General features: G+C 56.1%; 3 protein-coding genes across 3 annotated transcripts in view; 1 reads left to right on the top strand and 2 right to left on the bottom strand.

The window, feature by feature from the left end:
- PEX6 (peroxisomal biogenesis factor 6) overlaps window positions 1-13,026 on the top strand; it is a 16,726-nt gene extending 3,700 nt beyond the window's left edge. The window contains exons 2-18 of the mRNA XM_041468152.1: window positions 4-318; window positions 392-552; window positions 850-933; window positions 1,610-1,712; window positions 1,869-2,005; window positions 2,081-2,192; window positions 4,792-5,000; window positions 5,144-5,336; window positions 5,691-5,767; window positions 5,851-5,983; window positions 8,206-8,411; window positions 8,511-8,572; window positions 9,020-9,128; window positions 9,823-9,939; window positions 10,470-10,547; window positions 11,950-12,089; window positions 12,408-13,026. Of these exons, the coding sequence (XP_041324086.1) occupies window positions 4-318; window positions 392-552; window positions 850-933; window positions 1,610-1,712; window positions 1,869-2,005; window positions 2,081-2,192; window positions 4,792-5,000; window positions 5,144-5,336; window positions 5,691-5,767; window positions 5,851-5,983; window positions 8,206-8,411; window positions 8,511-8,572; window positions 9,020-9,128; window positions 9,823-9,939; window positions 10,470-10,547; window positions 11,950-12,089; window positions 12,408-12,544 (2,373 nt within the window). The 3' untranslated portion in view covers window positions 12,545-13,026. The remainder of the gene's footprint in view (window positions 1-3; window positions 319-391; window positions 553-849; window positions 934-1,609; window positions 1,713-1,868; window positions 2,006-2,080; window positions 2,193-4,791; window positions 5,001-5,143; window positions 5,337-5,690; window positions 5,768-5,850; window positions 5,984-8,205; window positions 8,412-8,510; window positions 8,573-9,019; window positions 9,129-9,822; window positions 9,940-10,469; window positions 10,548-11,949; window positions 12,090-12,407) is intronic.
- A 1,303-nt stretch (window positions 13,027-14,329) lies between these two features.
- Window positions 14,330-16,631, bottom strand: GNMT (glycine N-methyltransferase). Its single transcript, XM_041468139.1, has 6 exons — window positions 16,333-16,631; window positions 16,074-16,201; window positions 15,656-15,769; window positions 15,005-15,147; window positions 14,731-14,852; window positions 14,330-14,636 (listed from the first exon to the last, which is right to left on the bottom strand). Exons 1-6 carry the CDS (start codon window positions 16,536-16,538, stop codon window positions 14,465-14,467), a joined length of 885 nt encoding a protein of 294 aa, XP_041324073.1. The 5' UTR covers window positions 16,539-16,631; the 3' UTR covers window positions 14,330-14,464.
- Window positions 16,632-16,936: 305 nt separating this feature from the next.
- CNPY3 (canopy FGF signaling regulator 3) lies at window positions 16,937-20,550 on the bottom strand. Its single transcript, XM_041468140.1, has 6 exons — window positions 20,421-20,550; window positions 18,610-18,733; window positions 18,382-18,478; window positions 17,853-17,975; window positions 17,551-17,668; window positions 16,937-17,418 (listed from the first exon to the last, which is right to left on the bottom strand). Exons 1-6 carry the CDS (start codon window positions 20,521-20,523, stop codon window positions 17,213-17,215), a joined length of 771 nt encoding a protein of 256 aa, XP_041324074.1. The 5' UTR covers window positions 20,524-20,550; the 3' UTR covers window positions 16,937-17,212.
- Between the last annotated feature and the right edge of the window lie 57 nt (window positions 20,551-20,607).

Raw genomic sequence — 20,607 nt, 5'->3', positions numbered from 1 at the left:
GAGACACAAGTGATCGCCGCCGCCGGCCCGCGGCTGCGGGCGCTGCCCGGCGGGGCGGGCGGCGGCGGCGGCGGGGCGGAGGTGTGGGTGAGCCGGCGCGGGCTGCTGGCGCTGGGGCTGTTCCAGGGCGAGTGGGTGCGGGTGGGCGCGGAGGGGGCGGCCCACGAGCACCTGGCGGCGCTGCTGGCGCGGCCGCCGCCCTGGGAGTACCCGCGGGCCGCCCGCCGCGGCCTGGCCGACGGCACCGCGCTGCTGGCCCCGGCCCTGGCCTTCAACCTGGGCTGCGACCCCGCCGCCGCCGCACACCTCCGCCTGCAGGTGAGCCGAGGCCCGGCGCCCCGGGGAGCCGGCCGGCGGCAGCCGCGGCTCACGGTGCCCGTCCCCTCGGCAGAGGTACGAAAGGAGCGGCGCCGCCGATGGGAAGGGCAGCCGGTCCGTGCTCTCGGTGCCCCCGTTCGCCAAGGAGCTGCACCTGGAGATCGTGTGCTCGCCGGCCTACAACACCCGGGGAAGCTACGACTGCGTGCTCTACAGGCACTTCGGAACACCGCGGTGAGCTGTGCGGGCGCTCGGGGCGGACTCTGAGATGCGCTGTGTGTCTGTGCCACACGCTGGGATGTGCACTTCGACACCCCCAGGGCGGGCGCTGTGTAGTTTTAGAACATCCCCTTGCATTGTCCTATCATGAGTATGCTCTGCTTGGACACAACACTTCTTGTCCTGTCCTTCACAAGTCATCTTAAAGTCTCTGTGTTTTCTGTAAAAACACAAGTGATGCAGGGCAGGGAGGCCAGACAACCAGAAGGATTTACTCTCTTTCACTCGTGAAACTCTCTGGGTTTTTTGTAGGCTGGTCCAGGAGGGAGACATCCTGTGTGTTCCAACATTTGGAAATGCTGAGTTTATAGAACTAAATGCAGACAAGTTCCTAAGGTAGGTCCACAAACTCTGGCTCTATTACTTGGTACCAGAAGAGGAAAGATGCTTTTCCACGATTGACTCTTTTGAAATCAGACAATTTATTCCATTCTGATTTGTCCCTGGATTTTAGTGTTTTATCTGTCTGTTAATATACTGGTAAGAGGGAAATGTTTTTGTTGGATTATGGAGAGCTGAAGCTAAGAGGGAGGCCTCCATTAGCTCATTTGAATAGTCAGGAAGGGAAGAAACGAAAAAAAGAGGTAGAGCAACTGATGGGGATAAAGAGTGAAGAGGAAAGGGTGGCTTGAGGGCAGTCAGAGCCACATGAACAAAGCAGAGTGGGAGCTGGGGTTCTCAACTTGTGGCAAACAACAAAATGTACATATAAGCCCTCGGAGTTCATGTAGATTAACTTTCTGCTTGGCCACCAGTTGTGCTTTCCTTGGTTTTGCTCATGTGGCTTTGGAACAGTTGTGCTGAATGGGAGAACATCCCCTTTGTATCAGGATAAGGGAGCTCCCAGTGGCATTCCCAACATTCACACTAGCTGATCCTTGTGCATACTGCAAGAGGACAAGAGTTTCTCTGCTTACCTGCGCTTATCAGCTGTCTTCTTGTTGACATTTATATTGTTCCTTCCTTCAAGATTTTGGGTAAAAGCTTCAGAGTGCTTGTTTTTTCCTCTTAGGTGGCCAGAGCTTTATTTCAAGGTGAAGAAGATCGTAGGCATGGTGGAAGGCGAGCAGTCCGAGGGTTACCTGGTGGACAACCAGAACACTTCTCTCTATCTGGTGAGATGTTGGTAGAGAGCAGAGAGAGGAGATCTGAGGCTGAGCATGACGACTGTACCTGTGGAGGCTTGTGCCTCCTGCCACTGGAAAATGACAGGACAGATTTTGTCACTTGGCACCGGTCTTTACTTGGGTGGTGTTTTTGCTTTCTCACAGGTGGGATCAACAAACAGCACCGTCCCATCTGCCCCAGCCTATAACAGCAATGAGTTCTGGAGCAGTTTGTCTCCTGCGGGGCTTTCTGACGTGGTGAAACAGCTCTGCGATGCTCTTCGGCCTCATCTGAGCCGTCGGTGAGTGAGAATTCCTTGGAGTGAGCCCCGGAGGAGGTGGGGCCGTGGCCACAGGAGAATCCCTGTCTGTTGCAGGGCCAGCGCGCTGAGCGGCGTGGGCAGCGTTCTGCTCTCGGGGCCGAGCGGCAGCGGGAAGCTGATGGCTGTCAGAGCTGTGTGCAGCTGCCTCAACCTCCACCTCTTCAAGGTAATTCCTCCAGGGACCAGTGCATTGGTGGATTTACAACAGAGAATTACGGAAATGTTTTTTAAGTCGGCCCTGCCAACAGCCCTGCTGCAGCCATGACATGAACCCGTCCAAGAGCTGCTTCCTGTGCAGGTGCAGACAAGTGAGACACAAGTGATGCTGAGATCTTCTTTAGCTGAAAGGCAAAAGAAAAGTAGCCCTTGGTTTCATGCTAGCATGTGTACCAGACCTGGCTCAAAATCTCTTGTCATGTAAAGCAGCTGCCCTTGTAAATGTGTTCACTGCCAAGAGCAGTGAAGTGTCAGGTGAAATTCACTGGAGCTGGTTTAATGTGGAATATGATGTAGTTCCAGCTGACTGTCAGTATTAAGAATTTGGTTTTGTGTCAATGGCCCCATGGAAACTTGTGCTCTGCTCTCCATATTTGTAAAAAATCAGATCACATTTTATGAAACAAGCTCGAGAGTGGGTGCTGTTGCTGTGCAAATCCATGTCTTGACACAGATTGGGCATCATGCACAGTTCTGGTCTCCCCATCACAGAAGCATAAAACTGAACCGGGAAAATACGGAAAAGAGCACTGGGTAAGATCAGGGGTCTAGACCAGTTTCTGTGTGAGGAAAAGCTGAATAAATTCTTCAGCTTAAAAAATAAAGAATTAAGAGAGAATCTGATACAAGTTTTTGCAAGATCTTTTTGAAAGGGATTTTTCACAAGAGCTTGAGAGGTCAGCAGAGCATGGAAGGTGTTTATTTTTCCTTGTGCCTATGACTGTCAGATGAAGCTAGTGGGAGCAGGCAAGCTAAAGGAAATGTTTCTCAGTGTAGGTGAGAGTATTTGGATGAGAAATCTACTGTTACAAGACCACATCTGACTGGGAAAAGCCCTTTTGATGGGAATGGTATGTGCCTGGATGGCCAGAATGAGGTCTAGCACCTGTCTCTGTTCAACACAAAGGGTTCTGGGAACCAACAGTGTCTTCAGTGACTTGTTAAAATTGCTATTTTCCTCCAGCATACCTCTTTTGTTCACTCTGACAGTCTGGGATTATCCCACAAATGCTTTCATTTTCTTGACTCTGTAGAGATACGTTTGCAAAAGTGAGAGGAAGTCACGTAGTGACTTTTCTAGGAGGCTTTCTGAAATTCTGAAAGGACATGGAAGAAGAAGAAGAAGAAGAAAAGTGGAAAGAATAGGGCTGGAAGGTTCCTTTTTTTTGTGGAAGGAAATTGTGGGCTTGCTCCTTCTTTTGGTGGATATTTTGAGAGTAAACACTTTTCCTGTTCTTTTCTCTCCAAGAAACGCTGTAACTCTGGGTGGATGGAGCAGGTAGATAGTGCCTTGGCCCACTGCTGTGCAGCTCATCTGGACATGATCCTTTGTGGTGCTGAGCTCTGACTTTTCTGAAGATGTGTCACAGCTCTTGGGATCCAATGCAAGATTGCAGGGATTTCACAGGACCTTCAGATCCTGTTTAGGATGTCCTTGGGAGCACTCTGTCCCTGTCATGTCCTGTCAGGTGGCCTCAGGTTCTAGTGGGGTGTGTGTGCAAGGCTACAGCTCTGGTTTCAGGGTTGTGTGCTGCTTTTAAAGACTAACACACTTACTATTAAAGACAGAGATACTTTCTGTCCATCTTATTCTCCTGCCCCAGCTTTTACACTCCCCTTCCTTTCTCACTGACAGCACTGCCATCCCACCTGCTTTTCCCTTTCTCTTACTGCTGTGTCTGCCATCCCACCAGGACACAGTGATCCTTCCCCGCTCTAATGTCCACCACTTGATAAGAAACAATTTTTTGTCCTTTCTCTTTGCCTTTCTGTACTTGCATACAGATACTGCTGCCATTAGGCCTGCCACAACCCTAACTCCTGGAGTACATGGAGCACAGGAGTTCCTCTGCTCTGTGTCCCTGTCCTTACCCTTTAGGGAGCTGTTCTTCCTGTTTCAGGTTGCCTTTTCTGAGGATGAAACTCAGGGAATCCCGGAGATGGTTTGTCTCCCTGGGCAACCTTGCAGCACCAGGAGGCAGCACTGCCTGTTCCCCGGCTGCTGTTCAAGGCTCATCAGTCACCTCTTCCCTTGGATGATTTCATCAAGTGTTTGCTTTGTAAACAGTGTCTGGGCCTCTTGCCATCTATAACTTCCCCCCAAACACCCATCACCTTTACCTTCCTCCTGCACTTTGAGCCTGTTTGGCACTGGTTGAGCAGTTTCCTGGGCCTCCTCCTCCGCTCACTGCCCTGTTCTGCAAGATACTTTGTTCTCCCTGTCTTCCACAGCTCTCACCTCCCTTCCAGCTTAGGTTGCTGAGCTGTGATATCCACTGTATTGATTTCTCTGGTCCCTTTGCCTCACCTTTTTCGGATAAGACCCTCCTCCCTACCTCACCTCTTGCAGAGAAGCAAGAGACAGCCATTTATCCATGCTAAGGCATCCAGAATATGCCTCTTTTGGATATGACCTGAATGTGTCTCTGGGAAATACCAAGTCTGATCTCCTCTGAGCTGTGAATTGCCCTTGGAAAGCTTTGTGGAATGTTGTCCTAGGCCCCCCCAGCCGTGCGTGTTGCAACTGCCTTGTGTGGTGTGTCTGGCAGGTCGATTGTGTCAGTTTGTGCAGTGACACCAGTGCAGCCACAGAGGAGAAAGTACAGGTGGCCTTCAGCCAGGCCCAGCAGTACCAGCCCTGCGTGCTCCTGCTGAAAGACATCGAGGTGCTTGGCAGAGACCGAGACGGGCTCGGAGAGGATGCCAGGGTCATTGCTACTCTGAGGCAACTGCTCCTGGACAGAGACCCAGCCCTGAGGTATGGACCCTGCACTTTTGCTGTGGGCATCCCAGGTAATTGCTTGCTTCTGCCAAGGGAGAGTGAGCTGGCATAAGTGATGGCAATGTAAGAGGGTACTTCCAGAGAGCTGAGACCATGCACTGTCCCCCTTCTCCCCACAGCCACCCTGTCCTGGTGATTGGCACAACCTGCCAGCCCCAGAATGTTCCCACAGATGTGCAGACTGCTTTCCTTCATGAGGTGAAGATTGAAGCCCCTTCAGAGGAGCAGAGGAGGTTGATGCTGAGCATGCTGACTGCCAGCCTGCCTCTGGGCAAAGAAGTGAGCCTGTCCAGGCTGGCCCGCAGGACTGCAGTGAGTAAAACCACAGTGGCATGTGGGGATGGGCAGGCTGGGAGTGCTGGGCCAATCTCCCCTAGGTGGCCTTGGAGAAAGAGGATAGTTCCCACAGCCCAGACAACTTCTTCAGTGGTTAATCTTCGTGCTCAGACATCAGCTTTTAAATGCAGATTTCTAGTCCACACCTTTTGCAGAGGTGTTGGCCAATGTTCAGCTCTGCTAATAAAAAAAAAAAGCAAGCTCTAGAGCCTTTAAGCAGGAACAGCTTGCTCAAGGAACAGCTCTGCAAGGAATTTTTCCCTATGCTTTTTATGGCCTAGGTGTTGCTCTGGAGAGGGACTGAACTGCTCTTTGTTTCCACATTCACAGGGATTTGTGCTGGGAGATTTCTGTGCCTTGTTGTCCCACAGCAGCCGGGCTGCTTGCACCCGCATCCAGGCCTTGAGGTAGCACTTGGGGGTGAGGAGGGCAGGGGCTGCAGCCAGTAGTGGGGCAGAGTCTGACTCCTTTCCCTTTCTTTTCTCACCAGTTTTCCAGGAGGACTGAGCGAGGAAGTGGAGAGGGATTTTTGCACTGCAGGGTTCCCGGTGCTCGAGGAGGATTTTAGTGCTGCACTGGACCAGCTCCATGACGCCCACTCGCAGGCAGTGGGAGCCCCAAAGGTGAGATGTAGGGACACAAGGAGGGGGTGAGTTCTGCAGAACTCTTGGCTCAAGATGCCCATCACAGATCTTGCAGGGCTATGTTCTGACACGTTGCTTCTTGCTCTGGCCTTCCATGTGTTCCCTCAGCTTTCAGTGGGAAACAGTCCTTTGGACTTTCCCCCATCAGTTTTCTTGGCTTGGGATTTGTCAGGGAAGCTCATGCAGTGCTAATTGCAGACCAGTGGTGCTGGAGGGGTGCCAGCTGTGCAGCTCAGCCTCTTGGGGGGCAAAGGCTGCCTCCCTGAGATCTCCCCAGCCACCTGGCCTGAGGGAACAGAGAGGCTGTGGCACAGGATGGTGAGGGAGTTTCTCCACAGATGTGATAAGTCTTACACTTGATCTCTGGCCTTGGATCCTTGAGCTGGGATGGGCTTTTCTGACAGACAGGCAGTTTGAAGAACTTGGGGTTTCTTCAGGGAAAGTGACATGAGGAGTCTGAGAAAACCAGCAGTCAGCTGCTCAGAAGGGGTGGGATGTGCCTCTGGCAGCTCAGCACCCAGGGAAGCAGCATTTGGGGTGACTGGTTTGGCTGGATAATGTGGTGTTAGGACCAAGCAAAGTGATCAGAACCTCTTTTCCGTGCCCATGAGTGCCAACAACTGAGTTCAGCACAGGACAGGAAGCCTTGGCCTTGGAGCAGTTCCTCTGGCACCTTCCCCAGCTGCCCACTTAATTCATGCAGCAAACTCTGTTTTATGGTGTTCGCCGAGTTTCCTGTAAGACAAATAACCACAGAGCATGCTCAGCAGTGAGCTGTGTGAATGGGAGTTAATTCTGTTTGTATTTTACATTCCTTTATTGATTTCTTAGTAATTGGCTGTGGTCAGGAAGCCCATTAGCAGACCTGAATACTCTCAGCATTGCTTTCAGTTCCCTGCTTGCACTTTCTGGTTACTCACACGTTTGTCTGCACTTACAGCCTGAGCCTTCTGGAGAGAGCTGATTCCAAACCTCCACTTGTTAACAGTGTCTGCACTATGTCTTAGACTTACAATGTGCTCCCCTGAAAACTGCAGTTTTCCAGCTCCTGTGCTCATGTCTGTAGAGCTCTTCCTAGCGAGGCAGGATGAGCAAAAATGCAGAGCAGAGGGCAGCTCTTCCATTCATTGTCACTGCAGAAGAAGGGCCTGTGACCTTTTGTTTTAAAAGTTGGGTTTTTTTTCTGAAAATCCTTGTTTTGTTTGACCTAATTTTCCTGGTGGACAGCTAAAGAAGTAAAATAAGATAACATCATTTCCAGCAGTGAAGGAAGGAGATGCAAATTGGCTGAGGGGGGAAGAATTTTGCCCTAATCTATTTTTAAACTCCCCACTTGTGCTGGCACCAGCAGCCAGCAGGTGGGGGGGAAGTGTGGGGCTGTCCCAGCAGAGCTGCTGTGACTCTCAGGGGGATGTCATGCATGCTGTGGCATTCCAGCTATTCCTAAAGTGTTGAGCAGAGCAGCAGCATGCTCTGGGATAGTTTTGCTCAGCACAAAATAACCCAAGAGGCCTTAGCTCACCCATCTCAGGTTTGGTGTCTTCTCTCTGTTCTCCATGACCCCTCACATGTCAGGGCTGACCCCCTCCCTCCCTATTTCTCGTGAGCATACATGGACTTTGTTCTTGCATCCCCCCTTTCAAGAGCAGTGAGTGTTCCATACACTGTCCTGCAGGATGTTTCTCCCTCACATCCTCCTTGCCATCACAGAGCTCCTGGCAGCCCAGGTTCTGTCCCTCTGCAAGGCATGAAGCACTTGCACAGTCTCACCCCTGTGGGGGACAAAGTGTCCCGAACACAAGTCACTCATAGTTGCAAGATTAATCTTTTTTTTTTTTTTTTTAAATTCTTATTTTTACCTTCCCTCTATTCCAGCTCATTTTACATTTTTTTTTTTTTAATTCTTATTTTTACCTTCCCTCATGCATCCCAAAGGCTGCCTGCAGCAAGACTCCCCTCAAAGTTGCAGGCAACTGGCAGATACTTTCCCTTTTTTGCTGACAGATGATCCGAGGGGCAGTGGAGGATTGGAGATGAAGTGCACTCTGTGAGTGCAGCGTGCCTGGGGACGTGTTTGTACAGTTTGGTTTCTCCCTTGCAAAGCTCAGAAGAGGGGAAGTCTGGATACTGGATACTGGAGCTGTCCAAGCACGCCCAGGGCTCAGGAATAAGTGCTAAAAGGATTCTCCCTCTCTTGGCAGATCCCCTCAGTGTCCTGGCAGGATGTTGGTGGGCTGCAGGAGGTGAAGAAGGAGATCCTGGACACTATCCAGTTGCCCTTGGAGCACCCAGAGCTGCTGTCACTGGGTCTGTGCCGCTCTGGTCTGCTGCTCTACGGGCCTCCAGGGACAGGGAAGACCTTGCTGGCAAAAGCTGTGGCAACAACATGCACCATGACATTCCTTAGGTGAGAAATGTGAAAGGGGGGTTCACACAATGGATCTGACTTCCTCCTGGCAGGGGATGGGTGTCCTCTAACTGGCTTCCTCTTCTCCCTGCCCCTCAGCGTGAAAGGGCCGGAGCTCATCAACATGTACGTTGGGCAAAGCGAGGAGAACGTGCGCAATGGTGAGGACGTGCATCCTGCTCCTGCCCCTGGGGAGATGGGCCTTTTCTGTAGTGCTGCAGGGAAGGAGGCAGTGCTTAAACCCCCCTTCCCAACTCCCAGCCACAGCTCTCAGCAAGGGCTTGAACCCAGCTGTCTCCTACAGTCCGTTCCCTGCTCCCCGCAGCTTCCCGTCCTGATCTCTCTGCTCCTGTTGCTCCTGTCCCTGGTGTTCCTGATGGGACAGCAGCTCCTCAGAGACACAGCTGAGCCTCAGGGCCATCCTGCTCAGTGCTGTCTGTCCCCAGTCTATTGAGCCATGAGACACTCAGGCAGGAGCAGTTGGTGGTGGTGATACAGTGGGCATCTGGTTTCCATCCACACCTCTTCCCTGCTGGGAATGTAGCAGGTCCTGTTGCTGCTGACTGCTCCTCCACGTCTTTTTCATCTTCTGTGCTGTCTCCTCACAGTGTTTGCCAGAGCCAGGGCAGCTGCTCCCTGCATTATCTTCTTTGATGAACTGGATTCCCTGGCCCCCAGTCGTGGGCGAAGTGGAGATTCAGGAGGTGTCATGGACAGGTGAGTGAGCATCAGGTGTCCTTGGGAGAGCAGGATTCCTGCAGGCAGCACATGAGATTGCCCGAAAGGCATAGTCCGTTCCACCTCTCTGTCTGTTTTTCCCCTCTCTGCTCTCTTCAGCTCTCAGCACGGCCTGTCTCTTCTTCTCTGAGCATTAGTACTGCTGTTTGCATTGCCTCAGGTTCCCGATTGCCCAAGCTAGTTGTGCAAACATTTGGTTAAGACAGTCTCTTCCATCTGCTTCTGTGGCTGCCAAGTGCTCCCTTTGGCCTCTCCAAGGTCATCCTTCACACCCCTGCTGTTCTGTCCTCCTATTAGCTGCTGTTTCCCTGTGGTGGGAAATTTTTCACCTGCTTCTGGTAGAAGCAAAGTGTGTACAGCTTAGAGATACCCAGAAACAGGGTTATTTTCCCTAGGCCTCCTCTGCTCTTCTGCTAAGCTGGCAGTCCCCATCCAGTCTTCTGGTTCTGAAGGACTGTCTGGGATTTGGAATACTTTGCAGTGAGCCCATGTGCTCACTGGCAGTGCTGATGGAGGAGTCTGGATGGCTCTTCAGGGAAGAGAAATAGGAGCTGAAGTCCAAGAAATGGACCTGCCACTGGCCTCACTTTTTCCTTTTTCATTGGTGGCTGAGGGGAGACACTGGGTGACTTGCCAAGGCCTAGTTCTAAGTATCCTGTCTTGCTCCCTGCAGAGTTGTCTCACAGCTCCTTGCAGAGCTTGATGGCCTTCATTCCACCAGAGAGGTGTTTGTCATTGGAGCCACCAACAGGCCTGACCTCCTGGACCCAGCGCTGCTACGGCCGGGCAGGTATGTCACATCCTACCTTGCCTCACTCCAGGGGGTTCCCCAGAGCTCCTCAGGCCGTGGTGAGCAGAACTGTGTCCCCAGCATGTTCCCTCTACGGAGATTGTTTGTGAAGGCCCCTGGCTCACAGGAAGCCATGACGGGGCTGGTGCCTGTGGCTGTAGCAGCAGTGTCAGATACCACGGCTTGTTGCCCCCACCACTCTGGTTACTGCACCAGCAGCACAGCAGGGCAGTGAGGGACCTGCTGTTGCACCAAACGGTGGCAGGAATTGGTGCCCCAGGGCCCTTTCTGCACAGCTGCCCCCCAGCCAGTCCAGCTGCCAGCACAGTCAGTCCATTTCCCCAGCCTGCTGCTGTCCCTCCGAGCGGCCCTGCCCTCCGGCACATGGACTGCTTCAGGCTCTGCATCGTCCACAAACTGCACAGCAGAAGGAGCTGTCCCAGGGCCACCCTGCAGCTCCTGGTGCACTGGGCTGAGCACTTGTGGCAGGTTTGCTTTGGCCTGTTCCCAGCTGTTCTCTCTGCTGACAGGTTTGACAAGCTGGTCTACGTGGGCATCAGCGAGGACCGGGAGTCGCAGCTGCAGGTGCTGAGCGCCGTCACCAGGAAGTGAGTGAGCCTGTGCTCCTGCAGCGTCCTCCCACCTCCTTCCAGGAGGCCACAGCCCTTCTGGGGCTGATGCATAGCGTGCTCCATCTTGGCTTCATGTCTGAGCCCTGTGGAGCACCTGAGGTCCCTGAGCCACAGCCAGTGAGAAGGGCAGGAGGACACAGCAATTTCCAGAAGCTGGGCTGGGACTGGTTTTTCTACAGGATGAGTGGAGCTCAGCCTGCCGGTCCAAGTGGAGGGATTGGTAGTTTTCCAGCCACTGTGCTCTTCTTAAGGAGCTCAGCCAGATCCTGATGGTGTAGTGAGACTGCAGTGCAGCTGCAGGACAGGAAGCTCCCATTTGATTCCTGCAAGAGTTCCCCTGCTGTTTGCCAATCCAAATGTGAAGGCAGCTCCATTCAGCCTCTCCTCCTGTGGTGCTCAGGGGTGTTCAGACTGTGATCTGTGCGTCTTCCCAATCACTGGTTGTGTGGGCTCGCTGAGCATCAGGGTTTGGCTGCTTTTCCAGCTGCTCTGAGCTCCTGAGAGCATCTCTGGAGGGAGAAAAGCAAGCTCTGAAATTCGGTTCAGAGGTACCACCCATCACAGCTGGGTGAGTGGCTGTGGCTGCCTCTGCAGCGACTCTGTCCTGGATAGCTGTGATCACCTCTGCCTGTGACCCTAAGTTAGTAGGAGAGGTGAGAGTGTGAGCTGGCTGCAAGCAGCTTGTCACACCCTGTGTCTTGGCCACCATGCCCTCCAGCAGCTGCTGGTCATGCTGAAGGAGGCTCACTGTCTGCAGCGTGGCTCTGATGGGGTGGTTGGGTGTTACAGTGGTTTGTACTCTGTCATTAAACAGTTCTCATCCAGCCCTGACTGTAGGTTGTTCCCAGGCATGTGGAGCACTTAATTTATCTAGGTGAGAAGTCAAACACCAGTGGCATAAATAGATGGTGTTCTAGAGAGTTCATCCTGCGCCATGGCTCCAAGACTACTCCTTGCATCCTTTGTGCTTCCTAGCCTGGAACCAGAGAGGCCCAGAGAAGTTTTGGATGCCCCATCTCTGGACATGTTCAAGCCCAGGCTGGATGGGGCTTGGAGCATCCTTGTCTAGTGGAAGGTGTCCCTGCCTGTGGCAGGGGAGTTGGAATGGGATGATCTTTAAGATGCCTTCCAACTCAGGCCATGCTATGCTGTGGTGCTGTGATTCAAAGTTTCCTTTAATCCTGCTTACCTGCTTAGCAGGAGAGAGGACCTTGCTGCAGGGATGTTTAAAAAAAAACAGTAAAGCAAACTTTTATTTTTTCGAGCATTCAGAGCACATTCTGGAAGCAGCTAAACATGGGTACTCTGCTTGTTCCTGCCAAGTCACACTGGTCTGTTTTTTCTTGGCCTTTACACCTCTGTTTTTCTCTCTTGGCAGGTTTAAACTGGATCCTTCTGTGAATCTCACCACCATCCTAGAAAAATGCCCGGCTCAGCTGACAGGAGCAGACATCTATGCCCTGTGTTCAGATGCCATGATGTGTGCTGTCAAACGCAAGGTGGAGTGGATTGAGGAAGGTAGGAGCCCTGCCCTTACCTGTCCCAGTTGTTGGAGCAGCCCAGCAGAGGGGCAGAGAGGAGAGTTACCACTGCTGGTAGCTGGGCTGTGTGAGAAGATCCTCAGCAGCTTTGGGACCACAGCGCTGGGCTCTGGGTTATTGCCAGGCAGGCAGTTTTGCAGATGTGGTCATCTCCACCTCCAGTGCTTGGCCCTGGGGGGAAGGGAGAAACACAGCTTTTCCTTTGATGGCAGTCTTTGATGGCTGGAGAGTGGCCTTTTGGATCTTACCAGCTGCCCCTGTTCTCAGCCCTTTCTTGTTGTTTTCTCTCATGCAGGGCTGGATACTGAGAAGTCTGCTCTGATCCTGACCATGGAAGACTTTCTGCAGGCTGCTGCCAGGTTGCAGCCATCAGTCTCTGAGCAGGAGCTGCTCAGGTACAGACTCATCCAGCAGAAGTTTGCGGCCTCCTAATGCTCAGCAGAGCTGGAACTGGAGAACAGGCACAAACAGACACTGCCTGCTCTTCTCTGATGCCTCCCAGGCCCCCTTCTTTTGAGCCTGGGTGGAAATAGTGTCTGTGCAGTTTCCCAAGCCAAGGCCTGGTGGAAGTGCTTCTCTGCTCATCCAGGAGGGTGGTGGGTTCTGTGAGGGTCCCTGACGTGGCAGCAGTGCATTGTGGCTGCGGGGGCATAGCAGGGTGATCTCCTTGCAGGAACAAAGCCATGGGCAGTGTAGTGGTGTCTCCATGACTGACAGGCCATTCTTTGGTGGGGGAGCAAGACTCAAACTGCACCTGGTTTGGCAGCAAGTGCAGGGCTGAGGCAGCTGCTTGTTGGGCTGTCAGCCCTTAGTGGGAGGTGCTGGCCAGAGGGGCAGCAGGACACAGGGCACTGCTGCTCCAGCTGGCCTGGACTTGACATAGTATCTGAATAAATACAGTTTTTTTAGCACTAGGTGCTCACTGCCTGACCTCGTTATTGCTTCTGATGGTGTCTGTAGGCTCAGGAAGGTCCCTGCAACTTTTGGGTGGGCTGGGTGGTACAGAGAGATCATTGTCCTGCAGGTAGAGAGGGGAGCACACCTGTGAACTAGACTGGGGCCACTCTCATCCTGCCAGAATGGCTGGAGCCCTTGGTGGATGAGGAAGGCCTGAGGAAGAGGCGCTTGCTTGGCTGTGAGCTGAGCTCCCTCTGCAGAAGGAGCCCAGTTCTTGCTGGAGACACTGAGTGACAGGACATGAGGCAATGGGAGCAAGTGGCAGCAAGAAATTCCCATTGGATGAGAGGAAAAATTTGTCACAGAGAGAAGGGGAGCTTCAGCCTTGGAAATACTCAAACCTTGTCTGGAGCAGCCTGGAGCTACCCAGCCTGCACTAATTTGTGCTGAGCACCACTGAGCTCCTGTCTCACCTCCCTCCATAACATTACAGCAGCTGCTGGTGGCATTGCATATCCCCTGCTTCCCAGCCTTTTCCAAGGGTGCCCAACAAACGGCACTGGAGCTGTTTGACAGCTGCTGGCCAGGTGCCTGCAGCTGCCCTCAGCTTTGTGCAGCCCAAGGGGTTGCTGGTGCTAGGTTTTGCCCCACCTGTTGTAGGCACTGAGCCTGCTGACAGCTGGATCCCTGGGCCAAGCGTGGCTGTGAGGACCTGCTCCCCCTGGAGCTCATCTGCTAAGGGCTGGTTCCACAGCAGCTTCTGACATTCCATGAGTGAGTCTGCAGCTGGTGCATGCCTGGAGCCCTGTGGCTCTGGCTCTGGTGCCTGAGCGTGTTCAGGCAGGGCTATCCCTGACCACACTGCTCCGTGCTGCTGGATCTGGGCACCACATCTTCCCCGGGGTGGGAGGGAGGGAGGGAGGGAGCTGCAGCCACAGCAGAAGCATGGGTGGAGGGTCCAGCATGGAGCCTCCCCACTCTGGGAGCTCCAGTGGGGAGTGGGTACCCCCACTGGAGGGGGCTGAGGAGTGTCAAGAACAGGAGACAGCACCTGTTTGAGAGGTGCACGTGAGGTAACAGGTTCCAGCACACTCCTGTGAGCGGTGCTGCAGGGACTCAGCTGGGCTCTGCAACCACCTGGCAGCCAGCTCACCCCTCTTTCCCGCTTCAAGGGAAGCCCCAAGCCCCACCTGCAGCTGTGCCTGCACCCATCCTGTGCCGCCCCCAGGCTGAGCACCTCCTTCCATAGAGTCCTGAAGAGGCAGTGGCCGTCCCCCTTGCCCCGTACCCTGCCCATACAGGGACACACGGACCATGATCGAAGGTAGCTCTCACAAGTGTTCTTAATTAAGGGGAGGGGTCTCCCAGGCGGCTCTCAGCCATGTCCCCACCCCCTGCTTGGACCCACAGCTGCTTGGAGCTCTCAGCCACCACAGTCCCATCTCCGTAGCTCCCTCAGCCTGTCTTCTTCACGACGTGGATGAAGTAGCAGGGCACGTGGGCCTGTCCCGGTGTGTAGGGCTGGAAGTCGCCCAGGACGCTGTGCTGGCACTTTCCCTGGAAGGCACCTTTGAGCAGAGCCGTGAAGGCCTCCAGCCGGTGCGGGTAGTACGAGAGGCGAAACTTGCTGCAAGGAGGCAGTGCTGGTGAGGCAGGGGGACAGCGGGGCACAGCGCCAGCCACCCCCCCACGCCCGGAGCCACCTCTGCAGCTCTTCTCACCTCAGCTCCGGGTCTGCCCCCGCCTCAGTGGGGGGGACCTGCACCGTGTAGTCCAGGGTCACCATGTGTGCCTTGTTGTTTACCAGCAGCACCGAGGTGGTGATGTCCTTGGTCAAGTCGCTCTAGGAGACCACAGGAGGACATCTGTGTCCTGTGGGGACTCAGTGGCCCCCAGCCTGGGCACAATCCTGCTGCCTGCCCTGCCTGGCCCCCTTGAGGCCGTGGGACTGGGACAAAGGGGGTTGGGATGGGGCAGGGCCTGCCAGCCACCGACCTTGTAGTAGATGTTCTTGCCGGGCGGCGCGCAGCCCGTGGCCAGGATGTGATCGTAGTTGCGGTGGTCGATGACCAGGACACCCCCGGGCCGCACCATGCTGGCAATGTTCCTCAGGGCCAGCTTGTGGTCACTCTGGTCCCCTGGAGAGGAAACGATAGTGTCTCCAAGCACTGGCTGTGCCCCGTGGCACAGTCCATATGTCCTCATCTTACCCATACACACATACACATGCACACACAAATACCTGCCCTACCATCTTCCCCCAAATCTCAGCTTGGAGAACCCACAGCCCCACCCATGGCATGAGCTCAGGCACGTTCTCAGCCTCACTGGAGCAGAGCATGCCACGTGGGAAACCCACCACCCGCCTTTGTGGCACAAATCTGGGTGTGCCTCCAGCCTTGCCAGAGCAGTGACATTGATGCACAAACCTCCACCATGACCATGGCACCCAATGGGCCCACTCATGTCACAGACTGGGGCAGTGGGGCCTCAGCTCCACCCTCCCTGGAGATGCGCCATGAAACAGCAGCTCCACTGTGTGTAATCCCATCCCACTAATGCCATGACTTAGGACATGTTCTCAGCTTGCTGGAAAACACCATGCACGCATAGGTGCTCCCCCTCCTCTCCCCTGCCCCAACCCACCTTTGAAATCAGGCAGGTGTGCAAAGGAGTTCCCGAGACAGATGACGGCATCAAACCCATCCCCTGGCTTCTCCAGGTCCTTCTCCAGTGTGAGCCAGTTGGCCTCCTCGATGACTGCAGCACAGGGAAATGGATGAGGGTAGGGACACCCAAAAGCCTCCTCTGCCTGCAAGACCCCATCCCAGCATCACCCAGCCCTTCCCAGGCCCCTCTGGCTGCTGGCTCTGCCCTCTGGCTAGCAGCCAGACAAACAAGGACCACGGCTTGTCTTTGCCGAGCATCTGGCACTATCAGGTGCCCGCAGCAAAGCCACCCAGCCAGCGGCAGTCCCAGATGAGTGGCCCGAGCACTGCGAGGATGGACAGTGCGGGAGAGTGCCAGTGTCCGCAGCCCCTCCCGGCCCCCACAGCCCCCGCACCCCATCGGTCGAAGGGCTCCTCCTTGCGCCGCTCCCAGCGCTCCTTCAGCGCGTACTTGAGCATCTTGTCGCTGGCATCGACGCTGGTCACCTGGAAGCCCTCCTCGAGCAGCATGATGGAGTCCACCCTGGGGACACGGCTGTCAGCGGGGCCGGGAGCAGCACAGGGGCCGGGGGGGCACTGGGGATTGCCGGAGGCCCGGGTAGCCCCGGGCAGGGGGAAGGGACACCTGGGATGTGGGCGGGAGCGGGGCCTCACCCGGTGCCGCAGGCCACGTCCAGGACGGAGCGGCAGCGGTGCTGGCGGAGCAGCGCCAGGAGCCAGCTGCGGTACTCGGCCGTGCGGCCCCGCGTGTCCCCGATGTACAGCTGCCACACGCGGGCCGCCCGCCCGTCCGCGTACTGGTCCGGCAGCCCCTCCGCCGCCACTCCCAGCGATCGCGTCCGGTACACGCTGTCCACCATCCCGCCGCCGCCGCCACGGACCCGGACTCCGACACCGACACGGACCCGGACACCGACACGGCCGCGGCCCCTCAGCCTCGCCCCGCCCCCGCCGCGCCCCGCCCCCGCGCTCCCGCCAATCTCCGCCGCGTCCGCCCCCGCGGCTCCGCCAATCGCCGCTCGCGCCGCTCATCTCCCGCCCCCGGCCGGGCCACGCCCTCCCCCTTCCGCGGCCCCGCCCATGCGCGCCGCCCGGCAGCGCTCGCGCCGCGCCCCCTCACAGCCCCGACCTTTGCCTCGGCGGGGTCAGGGCCGGCCCGCGGGACCCGCCCGCCCCTCACGGCCTCCCCGGGCCGCGGAGCGCCGATCCCGCACCCAGCAGCAGCAGCAGAAGCACGGCCGGCAGTGGCGGCGGCGACTCTGGGGAAAACGTCTTTATTTACAGTCCCGGCGGCGTGCGAGGAGCCGGCGGCGGGGCAGCACTCGCGGCCTCCCGGAGCTGGAGCCCCCGGCAGGGATGCGGCACGGCTGGGTCCGCGGCTCCGTGACACCTAACACGGGATAGCACCCAGGCTGGCAAGGCGGGGCCAGGCGCTCTGGTCTCCCCCGGGTCACAAGTCCCTTTTCCTTTGGTACCCATAGGCACAGCGGGGTGAAAGCCCGGAGCGGGCGGCCCCGGGGCAGGGGCTGCGTGCCTACAGCTCATCAGCTGGGCTGTGGGTGAGCGGAGCCTGCTCCTGGACCCCCTCCAGGGCTTCCCCTGTGTCCGGAAGGCTGGCAGCTCCCTCGCGCTCATCCTTCTGGCCCTTTTTCTTCTTCTTCCCGCTCTTTTTTTTGCTCTGCTTCTCCCCCACGCTTGCCAAATCACCCTTCTTGCCAGTCCACTTCTCTGCCAGGCAGCCTAGGGAAAAGAGAAGAGGGGGGCAGAGTGGGCTCTGCTGGAGAGGCAGGACTCCCCATGCTTTAGCAAGGCTCCCCTGCCCTCCTGAGCATTCCTGCATTATTTCAGTCCCTGGAAGCAACCAGGACTTACTTGTGTCCTTTCCTTTTAGCACGTGGTTGGCACAGAGAAACTGGGAGAGATCCTCCGTCTGGTGGTGCCTGTACCAATCTTCAATCACATCTTCATACTCCTCTACCAGCACATCGCACTAGGGCAGAGAGGAGAGCCCAGCTCCAGACATGTGCTGGTGTGGCAGGACCAGGGCCAGGCTCCTGCCACAGGTCCTGCCAACATCCTGCTCCCAGCAGCTCTCCCTGGATGCTCTCCCTCCTTCCACTCCAGCCCACAAGGTCACAGCAGCCACTGAGGGCCAATCCCACGGGGCGGGGTACCTGCTTTTTGAGGTCAGCCACCTCAGCGGAGGTCTCATTCCACAGCTCGTAGGGGATGTCCATCACCACCTTGACACCCTTGTGCACCAGATTGTGCAGGGTCTCGAACGTCTCCGACATGCCCTGTGAGGGAGGGAGCAGCACTGCCTGGTGAGGCCGTGCTCCTCCTGCAGGGCTCCCCCTCTCTCCTCCCAGTGCCAGCCACACAACCCTGCCCAGCCATGCAGGAACATGCAAGCCAGATCCCTGGGGAATCAGCGTTACCAGGAGGGAGTTCAAGGGGCAGCGAGTTCCCCTCTGCAAACCTGGTCCCAAACCCAAGAGGAAGACAGCCCCAAGTTCCCTCCATGCCTGCCCACCGCCACCAAAGACAGCACCCCACATCTGACTTGGGGGGCAGCGTGGCCTCGCATGCCAGGCACTATCAGGGGATCCAGAGGCTGGGAAGAATGAACCTGGTTTGTCACTCTGGCAGTGAAGGGATGGATCAGGCACATTTGGGAGCAGGAACTGGAGGAACGGGCCTCACCTTTGCGAATCTGTTACTGCCGCTCCTCTCCTTGTGCAGGTTGTAATCCAACAGCCGCTTGCAGATGTTCTCTGTCACCTCAATTAGCCGGATGTCCCTGCATGGAGAGAAAGGCTCAGGCTTGGTGTGGGCCCTCAGCAACAGCCAGGGCACAGGGTGAGCCTCCCAAAGCCCCCGGCTCCAGAGGCAGTGACAGCAGCAGGAGACTCCTGTCCCACTCCCACTTACGACTGTGTGTACTTGACAGCAGAGCCCTTCCCGTCTAAGAAGCCATACTTGGTGTCGATCACCTCCTTGGTCTTGCCAGTCTCCTCGAAGGCGGATTTCAGCTCCACCGCTACGTACTTGCACACTGTGGGAAGGAGAGAGCACAGGTGCTTTAGGGGGTGTCGCTGTTCAGACAGGCAGTGTGACAAAGCACCTGGGACAGCAGCAGGAACCAGCCAGGAACCGGGCATGCCAAAGCTGCTGTGAGCATGAAACACATTCTGGCCATCCAAAGAAATAACCAGGAATGGCTCAGCTGCTTCCACTGGAGCACCCAAACCAATGTTTCAGTGTAAACCAGCTGCAGTGGCACAGCTGGAAGTCACACAGGCTCAGTTCTCCCTGCAGCTGTCCCCACAAAAGCCACTACCACAAGCTGCTCTCCTCCTTTGGGAAGAGCACAGAGTCTTTTTGCAATGCAAGTCGCAGTGTGGCTCAGAGCTTCTCCTCGTGACAGCAGCACGTCCCACCTGGTACTGGTTCTGTGCTCTCAGTGCTCTGGGGACACTGGGGCTGTGCTGGGGACTGAGCAGCTGGCAGGGCTCGGTGACAGGACAAAGTGCTGGCCGTGGCCTCCAGCAACACAGCCTGGGGCTCTGCGTGCAGCAGAGACCACATCATCAACAGATTTAGAACACAGTGCATGGTTATTTTTATAAAGCTAAAAAAAAAGACTTTATTTCTTCAGTAAAAAGAGCCCAACAGAGCTATAGAAACAGAGAGCAGGAGAAATATCTCAGGGGTTTACAAGTGGGAATGGGGAGGAATGGAAGCCAGGCATGGTGTGGCTATTCCTCCCCCAAAAACAGGGTCTCAGGAGGCTGGAGAAAGCTTTGTCCAGCGCTGTGGGGTCCTGTTTGTCAGGAGCCACCTCTTCTTCAAGATCCACTTAAGGAGAAGTGCCAAGCTCCAGCAGGAATGGTCTGACAGCAATGATCCAGTGTCTTCCCCAGGCAATTATGTGAGTTGAGAGATGCCCCAGGCAGGAAGAGAGCGAGGTGGCTTCTCCAGAGCTCCCATGCAGCGTTGAGAAGCCTGTGCACACCTCCTGCACAATCCTTTCTCTGCTGGCACAGGGGACTGGAGGCAGCTGTGGCCATTTCTCAGCTGGGATGATCTCTCCTTCCTGCAGACCCCTGGAGCTCGGATCTCAAGGATGTCCCCCTCCTCACCACAGCTGCTGCATTGTCCCCACACATGCCAGGAGTGCTCAGTGCTGAGTCCAGTTACCCAGATGTTTCCTGCAGGTTTTGCTGTGCACTGACACAGGTTCGAAGCCTGGGCAGGAAGAGGAGCAGAGTGCAGTCAGTGCTTGCTCTGATGCTTCTCTGAGGTTATGCTGCTGCCACAGCAGAACTCGGACATCAGCATCTCCAGAGCTGCTTCCCAGGCAGGGAAAGTTTTGTAAAGAACTCCCTATTTTTAAAAATTTTCTCTCTGCTGTCCAGCTCCACATGTGCCTGCACAACAAAGACAGAGAAACCGCACCAGGCAGCAAATGCCCGTCATGACCTACCCTGGACTGCCTGCGAACCAAAGGGATACTCAGATAGGAAGCATCACGGAGACCAAGATGTAAGCAGCACACACAGCCAGTCCCAGCTGCGAGCCGATGGGCAGGCGATGGACTGACTGTCGGGAACAGCGATGCCCGCGGGCAGGAGGCGGGCAGAGGAGCAGCCCGCGGGGGCGCAGCCTCGCTCCAGCAACCCCCGGCCCGAGCAGACAGCGGGCGGCCGCCGATCAGCCCAGCCCCTCGAGGCCCCGCTTACCCTCGCACTTGCTGGGCAGTCGCACCCAGTCCGAGTCGTCGCCCTCCGCCAGCGCCGCCGCCATCAGCAGCATCAGCAACGCTGCCCCCGCCGCCGCCGCCATGACTCCGCTTCCGGGGCGCGCTCCCGCCCCGCCACGCCCGGTTACCATGGCGACCCCGCCGCGCCGGCCAATGGCGGAGGCGCG

This window comes from Pyrgilauda ruficollis, unplaced genomic scaffold (assembly GCF_017590135.1).
Source record: "Pyrgilauda ruficollis isolate IOZ18807 unplaced genomic scaffold, ASM1759013v1 scaffold211, whole genome shotgun sequence".
Taxonomy (NCBI): Eukaryota; Metazoa; Chordata; class Aves; order Passeriformes; family Passeridae; genus Pyrgilauda; species Pyrgilauda ruficollis.
The sequence above is the reverse complement of the archived record's forward strand: the minus strand, read 5'-3'. Positions and strand labels throughout refer to the sequence as shown.